Source organism: Erpetoichthys calabaricus, chromosome 9, assembly GCF_900747795.2.
Source record: "Erpetoichthys calabaricus chromosome 9, fErpCal1.3, whole genome shotgun sequence".
Classification (NCBI taxonomy): Eukaryota; Metazoa; Chordata; class Cladistia; order Polypteriformes; family Polypteridae; genus Erpetoichthys; species Erpetoichthys calabaricus.
In genome coordinates, this window is record NC_041402.2 from 97,293,440 (window position 1) to 97,303,075 (window position 9,636).

General features: G+C 37.7%; 1 protein-coding gene across 4 annotated transcripts in view; it reads right to left on the reverse strand.

Annotated features, from left to right (window-relative positions):
• Positions 1–9,402, reverse strand: part of iffo1b (intermediate filament family orphan 1b) — a 74,590-nt gene extending 65,188 nt beyond the window's left edge. For all 4 annotated transcript variants that reach the window (XM_028809998.2, XM_028809996.2, XM_028809999.2 and 1 more), the window contains exon 1: positions 8,429–9,402. In XM_028809998.2, coding sequence (XP_028665831.1) covers positions 8,429–9,246 — 818 coding nt within the window. In that variant the 5' untranslated portion in view covers positions 9,247–9,402. The remainder of the gene's footprint in view (positions 1–8,428) is intronic.
• Positions 9,403–9,636: the final 234 nt, after the last annotated feature.

A 9,636-nucleotide genomic window follows, 5' to 3' on the forward strand; every position in this document is an offset into this window, starting at 1 on the left:
AAATCAAATCAATATTTGATGTGACCACCCTTTACCTTCAAAACAGCATCAATTCTTCTAGGTACACTTGCACACAGTTTTTGAAGGAACTCGGCTGGTAGGTTGTTCCAAACATCTTGGAGAACTAACCACAGATCTTCTGTGGATGTAGGCTCAGGATGTAGGATCAAGGCTCTGTGGGGGCCATACCATCACTTCCAGGACTTCTTGTTCTTCTTTACGCTGAAGATAGTTCTTAATGACTTTGGCTGTATGTTTGGGGTCGTTGTCCTGCTGCAGAATAAATTTGGGACCAATCATACGCCTCCCTGATGGTATTGCATGATGGATAAGTATCAGCATTGAGAACACCATTAATCCTGACCAAATCTCCAACTCCATTTGCAGAAATGCAGCCCCAAACGTTCAAGGAACCTCCACCATGCTTCACTGTTGCCTGCAGACACTCATTATTGTACCGCTCTCCAGCCCTTCGACGAACAAACTGCCTTCTGCTACAGCCAAATATTTCAAATTTTGACTCATCAGTCCAGAGCACCTCTTGCCATTTTTCTGTACCCCAGTTCCTATGTTTTCGTGCATACTTGAGTCGCTTGGCCTTGTTTCCACGTCGGAGGTATGGCTTTTTGGCTGCAACTCTTCCATGAAGACCACTTCTGGCCAGACGTCTCCGGACAGTAGATGGGTGTACCTGGGTCCCACTGGTTTCTGCCAGTTCTGAGCTGATGGCACTGCTGGACATCTTCTGATTTCGAAGGGTAATAAGCTTGATGTGTCTTTCATCTGCTGCACTAAGTTTCCTTGGCCGACCACTGCGTCTACGATCCTCAATGTTGCCTGTTTCTTTGAGCTTCTTCAAAAGAGCTTGACCAGCACATCTTGAAACCCCAGTCTGCTTTGAAATCTTTGCCAGGGAGAGACCTTGCTGATGCAGTATAACTACCTTGTGTCTTGTTGCTGTGCTCAATCGTGCCATGACATGAAACCGTCTTCCACAACCTCACCTTGGCAATTAATTCATTCATTCATTACATTTATATAGCGCTTTTCTGAGTACTCAAAGCGCTATCCACACAGGGAGGAACCGGGAAGCGAACCCGCAATCTTCCACAGTCTCCTTACTGCAAAGCAGCAGCACTACCAGTGCACCACCTGTGAGGACCTGTGTGGTAGCAGAGTTTGGCTGTTCCTCACCCAGATTTAAGCCTCCTACACAGCTGTTTCATTTTCAGTTAATGCCTGTGTTTCAACCTACGTGTGACATTGATGATCATTAGCACCTGTTTGGTATAATTGGTTGATCATACACCTGACTATAATCCTACAAAATCCCTGACTTTGTGCAAGTGTACCTATAAGAATTGATGCTGGTTTGAAGGCAAAAGGTAGTAACACCAAATATTGATTTGATTTAGATTTTTCTTTTGTTCGCTCACTTTGCATTTTGTAAATTGATAACAATAAACAATCATTATTTATATTTCTGAAAGCAGTCTTTGTTTACAGCATTTTTTCACACCTGCCTAAAACTTTTGCACAGTAGTGTATATATATATATATATATATATATATATGTATACAAGCAAATTTATTTTGATGAATAAAACATAAACAACACTTTTGCATGTGTGTATAACTTTTAAAAGTAAAACATACACCTGTAATTTTTTACAATTTTTTTTTTCTATAAGAAGGAAGCTTAATGCTCAGACATGATTTGCAATATGAACACATGCTGGCACATGATCAGGTTGTGGTAAACTAACAGAGTTCAGCAAGTGACACATGATGCAGGATCCAGAAGAGAAGATGTAGGCTGCAAGAAAACACATTTAAATGAATCCTCATTATCACATCTTTACATCCTAACATGAATACATTGCTTAGACTCAGACTGGAAGCCTTCATTGTGTCTGCTCCAAGGTTATTTTAGATACTTTTTTATTGGTTTTACTTCTATACTATTTTACCTGTCAAGTTGTTTTCTATTTTAGATATTGTTTAGTTTTATTAAGTTTTGAACATTTCTATTTTAGTATTTATTATTGGTGACATACAGTTGGTCAATTAGTTTTTTTATTTTGAGAAAATCACTAGAGTTCAGTTTCCTTTTAGCTTAAAGATTAACTTAATCCCTTGCTCTTTCCCTTTATTTGATCTCCACAAACTTGACTGCCTACAATGAATATACACTTGTTCTTGTTACTGTCTATGTCATATTCTCAAACAGTACTTTCCCATTTATTACCATTTTTCCTTTGTATCTATGTTCAAAAGCTGACATTTTTCATTCATTAGGCTACTTCAGTACATTGTGCATAGCCAGTTCCTGTAAAAGAGGAGGCAGTTAACAGTAGACTACCAGCTTTTTATTTTTTTTAATTGAAATACAACTTTTTGATTCCATCCTCTTTTATTATATTTCAATTATTTTTTTAAGCATGTGATTTTGACTTCAGTTTTTCTTTTTCATCAGCATTTAATATCATTTTTATTTTGATTAACTAAATGTTTTTTAGTTATTTTTATTAAGGGTATAATACTCTTTGCTGTGTTTGTCCACATTCCCCCTGCATAACCATCTATTAATTTTCTGAACACATGCAGTTCACGACATGTTTACTGAGAACTACCGTCTATCCTGGCTGAATTGTGTGGTCAGGCTGGAAGCCATGCTAGATGGAATGTGGGCCCATCAAAAGGCTCTCTTAAGTACACATAAATATTGCTATAGATGTCACTCATAAACTCTTTTTAATCAAACCAATGCCTTTAGTATCAACTGAGGGTCTCCACTATATAAGTGGATATTTTAATGAGGTCCTGGGAATCAATCTGGTTTGATTTTTCACTTTCTCACAAGTCTGGTTATGTGCCAGGAAAACTGATATACTTGATTTACTAGGAAAAGTAAATTCTATAACATGGTTTCTACAGGCAATACATGAGTAGACTTGTTCAGGCAACACTGTCCTACTTCTAATGCACAGTCCCAATACTGCTGTGTTTGAAACTAAATTTTCCTAAGACAAAATAAGAAGAAGAAAAATCTGAGCTTGCTCAGCTCTACACTTACATATTCAAATATGGTGTGGAAATATGGAATTTGAATAATTTGACAGTGGCAGGAAGTGCAAATAATGAGCTGGCACCTAGAAAGGTTCAAAATGTTGGACATGCATTTTAATTAAGGCATCTGCAAAGAGGTGTACACAAAGAATGATAATATTAATTGTAAATTGTAAGATAGCAGATACTAAGATACAAGAGGCAAGTATTGACAAGCATATAGAGAATCATTTAGATGCTGTATAGTGTTTGTATCCACAGCACTATATGCCAACATAATTAAAAACATTTCTTAAACTTCAGAAACTGCATGATGCACAATGGAAATTCAATTCTGAATCACAAATTGGCTGTAAATGTAGGATGCTATGTTGGAACCTGTACAGAGAAAAGAGTGCATCACTGGACTAAGAGTCAAGTCTTACTACCGAAAACTCTGAAGCCTTTTAATCTGCAGCACAGAAAACTTTTCAGAAATATTATTTAGATATTCGAAATCTCAAAGCATATCCAGTAAATTTCTTCCGGTTAAACAGGAAAGTCCACACACTAAGACCTGGGTAGATACTTAGTGGATGTGTATTCAAAATTCATAAGGCATGCATTCATGAATCACATTGAAGGGAGGGGGGGTTGAAACAAAATGTACAATTTTGCTGCCAATGCAGGGACATGCTCAAGAATGACTCAGTGGCCCAAAGCATCCATGTTGCACTGTAACAATACAAACAATTTAATCACTGCTGTACAAGTTCTTACAAATTACTAACAGTGATAGGGATGTATGTTCATTTGAAATGATTGATGTTCTTTAAATTAGCCCATTTGTTGGTGCTTAATACAAAGTATTTTAAATATTTGCATTGTTTCAGAATGATTTCCAAAACTAGTACATGTAACATTTCAATAGTGATTTCTTACTCACCCTATTTTATGAACCTGCTAATTTTAAGACAGACTTGGAGGCAATCCTAGCAGCTCTGCACACAAAGCAAGACTAATACTGGATTACATTGTAATTCAATACAAAGCATACTTACACACAGGGCCAATGCAGAGATTGACAATCAGCCTAAGCTATACATTTCTGAAAGATTCCCATTAATTATATTAGATCTTGGAAGTTCAAAAAATAAGCAGTTAAGTGTTAGCATACACGAAGGAGTAGTATTTTATCTAAAATACAGCTCATGTCAAACTGCATGTCATGACCAACAGTGGCAGTGCTGCACTATAAAAAACTCCAAGTCTGATGCAAAACCTGTATGACTATCTCAGAACTATTGTTATAGTCCACCCAAAAATTAAATTTTTTATATGTTACTTACCACAAATAGTTTGTGGTGGTAGCGGATAAAAAATTTTAACCTTATGTTTTTGTGGTGAAAGTATATGACAAAGATATGAATTGAACAGTACCCAACAGTGACCAATGCTGGACAGCGGCAAATGATCTGAAAAACGTCCATGAAAAAAAAAATTCTGACATAACTTGTGTTACATAATCCACATACCTGCTATACATCCATATGCTTATAATATGTATTTTGTGCTAAAATATTATTAAAATATTATAAAAACAGAGTGTAAAAGAAAAAAGGAAAGATGCATCCCCATAATTCTGTGCTGTTGAATTGAAGATCCGTCCCCCTCCTCTCTTTCATTGGTCAAGAATCCTGTCTTCTGGTTTAAAATTGTATGCCCCTTTACGGGTATAAGGAACAAAAATGAATTGACAGTTTACTGTGCAGAAATCAAACAAGTCAAAGAAATAATAATGAGATCAGTAACTTCTTACAACCCTCCCATTATTGCTGTTATTACATTGTCACTTTGGTTCTTACTCATTATTTTTTATTTAAGCAACTTGCACTTTCAGCCCCGTGTTTTAAAGACACACCAGTCTGCGGGAGCATCATGTGTCACTATCCCACAGGCTCCATTCAGCTCTGGCAGAGCAGACAAATTCACTGTCTTGCACAAAACTGATCTTGTGGCATTATCATTAGCTTTCCTTGGAATGCCATTTTCATCATCAATCCCTGCCCCTTGGCATTTCAGCTGTTCTTTGCATCGAAAGTGCATTGAGAGCGGGTTGATGGAAATCCTCAGTGCCCATCTCCCCCCATGGTGCTCTGAGCAACTCTATTTGTATGCCTTTTGACAAGAATCAGTTCTTGAGTGATCCTGCTTTGTGGAGATTTTTGGCCAGATCATTACAATATGTTTTGACTATACATACGTATTAAACTAAGGCATTTCCTCGACTGTTTAACTGTACCATTTGGTTTAAAAAAAAAAGATACAATCAGAATTTTCAAGTTTCAATATCACTTTAAAGCATTAAATTGAATTAAAGGATTTAATCAAAAAAATTGCTCATCCCTACTCTTGACCTGAAAAACAACATTTTAGAACATTTTTGTGCTGCAACTTACACTTTTATGATAAACAGAAAACTAATAGATGTCTCAGTTAAAATGATCAGAAGGCAGTTGAAGTTGTGCATGCCACATCAACTGACCCCAGGGGTTCAACCCCTAATGGGATATGTGGGGTCAAAGTTTCTCCTTTTCACAAAACTTTGAAAAACGGGGATCAGAAATATAGGTGTTTGATTCTTTACCGGCGGTCCCAGAGCACTAAGGGCCACTCCCAGAAGGTTAGAAATGATTAATTTCAAACAAAAGCTTGTGAAGTCTCATTCTAGACTATTTCAATGTCAGTGATTATGAAAATGGTGTCATTTTTTGACCATTTACTAGAGATCTATAGGCCTCTATCAATGAGTGAAAAATTACACATTTCTACTAAAATTTAGAATATTTAGTCTTTAAACATAGAAATTGAAACACGCTATTTTAAATATTCTTGTTTATTATGTTCTTCAACCTCAAGACGTAAATCATTATATTTCTTATGGATACTCCTAATTGGGGCAGGTTACACTAATTCAGACTATTAAATATTCACAATGAAAGACTAATTACTACTCAGTTACTCAAGCCAAACAATTCTCCCCCAGCTTTTTAACAAACACATCAGTATTTTTTTATTCTATATGGCATGGCACAGTAGACAGCACCTCTCAGCTTCAGAAATCAAGTCTCTGCAGGGTCACCATTGATATAAGCCCAGTATGACTAAGTGTGAAATGCTTTGTGATGGACTTATGTCCTTTCCAGTCTAATACTATTGAGATGAGATTCAGATCCCTATGGCTAACTAATGGGTAAAGGGAGATCAAAATGAATGGATGAATGCATGGACAGTAAACCATAATATCAAAAAACAAACACATTATTATGGAACTACACAAACAAAAATAAAACTAATTCTCGTTTAAACACAAATTTAACATATCTGATGTAAATTGAGCACAACACATCACTCAGTTTGGCAAGAGTAGCATTATGACATGGGACAGTTCAGGGATTTGAGGGAATGCAAAATGTTAAATCAAAATCCTAAGCACACCATGCTTTACTCTGCTGCTGGCCTTTTACAAGATGCCCATTACCAAGAGAACCATAAGGATGAAGCTACACAGTAAGGCTGAAGAGCAGACCTGACCAGACATAAGGACAAATGTTTTAATGTACAAAGCTAGTAGTACACTTGCTCTGCAACACACAGTCATAACTAATGCCAAAGGCACCTCCACAAAATTCCAAACTCAGAAGACTTCAATCTTAACAGATTTTTTTTCTCCTCATTTTTGGCAGACTTTTATCTTTTTAACCTTTTAAAATTTTTCTATCTGATTAATTGGTTACTCAATAAACTATTAAGTTAAGTAAATGTGAATATAGAATAAGTCATGGTTTGGAATACTTACCTGTACATTACACTGTACACTATATCTACCTTCCAAGTACCTGTTTAACAATGCACTACTACACTACTGAACACCTCAAGTTATGAAAGGAGTAATTAGACGCACTTAAGTCTCACCGCTTCTCTACATAAACAGTTACACACTAAACACTTGATGTTTATTTGGCAGTAGTTACATAGTCAAGTAGATAGTAAGTAATATAGCATGTACATACATTGTAATTATACATAAAAAATAATTTTTAATCATATTTATGGAATATTTTGCCATATTAAATATAAGTTACATATGATAGACAGTATTAATGATAGACTAAACCCACTTCCACCAATTTAAAGGATATAAATAGCTGTATGGAATTTAAACTCAAACTTTGCACAAATACATTTTATTAAAATATTTTAACATTTAAAGATATTAATCTACTAGTGTAGCTATCTGCTTCACCTTAATACTTGTTTTAATAAACAATTGGCCCTTAAACCTGAGAATGGTTGAGCACCCCCAATTTTATTCTGTAAATAGAAAGGCTACAGCTATCCATACAAACTTTATATAGATTTTGTTATACAAGGTTATTTCATCCATCAGCTCTCTAAAACAGATTTTTTTACTAAATTCTTTCTTGGGATTATTCTGAAAATAGAGCAATAATAATAATAATAAACATTTAACCTCAAATACCATCAGTGCATCAAAGAGAAAATAGAATCAGTTTATGCTGTAATTGAATGTATAAAATATTGGTAATTTTTACTTAAACTGCAGGAGCATTGCTTGAACATTTCACTTAGGCAGCAGTGTTATCAAGAATAACATATGAAGGTTATACTGAATGTATAAAATATTGGTAATTTGTACATAAACTGCAGGAGCGTTGCTTGAACAATTAACTTAGGCAGCAGTGTTATCAAGAATAACATATGAAGGTTATTGCCACTATTAGGTTTGGGTTAAGTGCACTCTGTAATGCTATTGGTAACATAATTAAAGAAATACATACATTCAAACACTGTAACACAATAAAAGGTGGGTACAGTATGTGTTTTGTACCTGTAACCATTACCCAATGCATGCATTACAAATTCATGTAAATACAAAATTGGACTAAAGGTTTCAAGATGATTACAAATGGACAAGTTTTCTGACCCATGAGAAGATGCTGCCAATAATTTTCTGATAGCATATTGATTGGGATTTTTTGAAAGGGGATATAAAAATTCAAAAGAGAAAATGCCTCCTTTTTCCCCTATGGTTACATAGCTGGGGTGTTTCCAATTTGCCAACATTCTTTCACAGCCTAAATCTCTGCCTCCAAATTATACAGACCTGTAACTTACATGTTAGTCACTGTGGACATGAAACTGATCAATCTCTCTATCTGGCCCTTTCAGTTCTGCTGACAAATACCCGGGAAGACTGGTACTTGATGATATTTCTAATGATTCTCACTAAATGGGACTTGATAAGTTTAATGAGGAAAAATAATAGCGGGAGGGGTAAAAGAATAAAGGATCCCACCTTCGTTTATATTCGTCCCGCTCTCTTTTCACTTTGGCCAGCACATTGTACAGGGCCCGGATCTCCGGTGTGATGGTGTCAATCTGTACTCCGACGCCGTCCGGATGGACCCACGATACACCCGGTCCACTCACCCGAGTCTCTAAGCCAGTGCCCAGTTTACGAGTGTGGTTAAACGACCAGATCGTCCCGGGTAGAAAGCGAGTATTGCCGACAGCGGCTGTGCCGGCGCTGCTGGTGTTACTAGCATTGGCATGGTTGTGGGTAGGCTCCAGGGTCAGAATTGACGTCAGCGTCGGGGTGAAGGCACTGGGGCCGCTGCGGTAAGCCGGGCCAGGCCCGGCGTTGCAAGGCACTGATCGCATTGAAATGGGCCCAACGAAGCCCGTCTGAACGCCCTGATCCTTGGTAGGTGGTTTTGCCAACTGTACGTCCCCGTTTTCTTGTAGAGCCTGCTGTAGCTGCTTTTCCAAAATCTTGTTGCGGCGTTCCAGTTCATGCACTTTTGCCAAGAAGCAGCGGAACCGCAAATTAAGGGTCTTCAGGACGCTAATGTTGGACCCCAAGTCATTACGCAGAGCCATGGCCGGGGGAAACGGCGCGTTGTTGATGTTGTTAGCGTTAATCGTATGCTGTAAAGAGGACAAATCCACTCCCGGGAAGAAGTCTTGATCCGCCAGCAACCCCTCTCCGGTGGTAGCAGCAGCTGTCGTGGCGTCTACAATCTGACTCTGCAGCTCTTGATGCAGTAAGAAGACGTTGGAACCCAGCAGTGGGTTCATTTTCGTCTGAAAAGGGCTGTGCGCCGACGTTGGCATGAAAAAAAATTATAGTGTAATGCTAGCGGCCGCCCCGGGGCTGAGCCAAGTACCCGCAGCCTTGTGTCCTGGAATGCGGAGCTCTGCTTTTCTCTGAACCGCTGCGCTGATGCCTTTCTCGTGCTCGCGTCTTCCTTCTTTTGCCTTCCTGCAGAACTGGACTCGCGCTGACGTCATAAGAGGATGGAGTACATCAGCCTGACAAAATGAGGAGGAGAGAAGAGAAAGATAACGGTGCACACAGACTCGCCGAGGAAGGTGGTGCATCAAAGTAGGTGGAGGTCTTTTAGTATTTCTTCTTCAACACAGTTACACAGGTCTACAAAATTAAACTTGTAGAAAGCTGTTTAATTGTGAATTGTTGTTTTTATTTTCATTCATGGACACAAT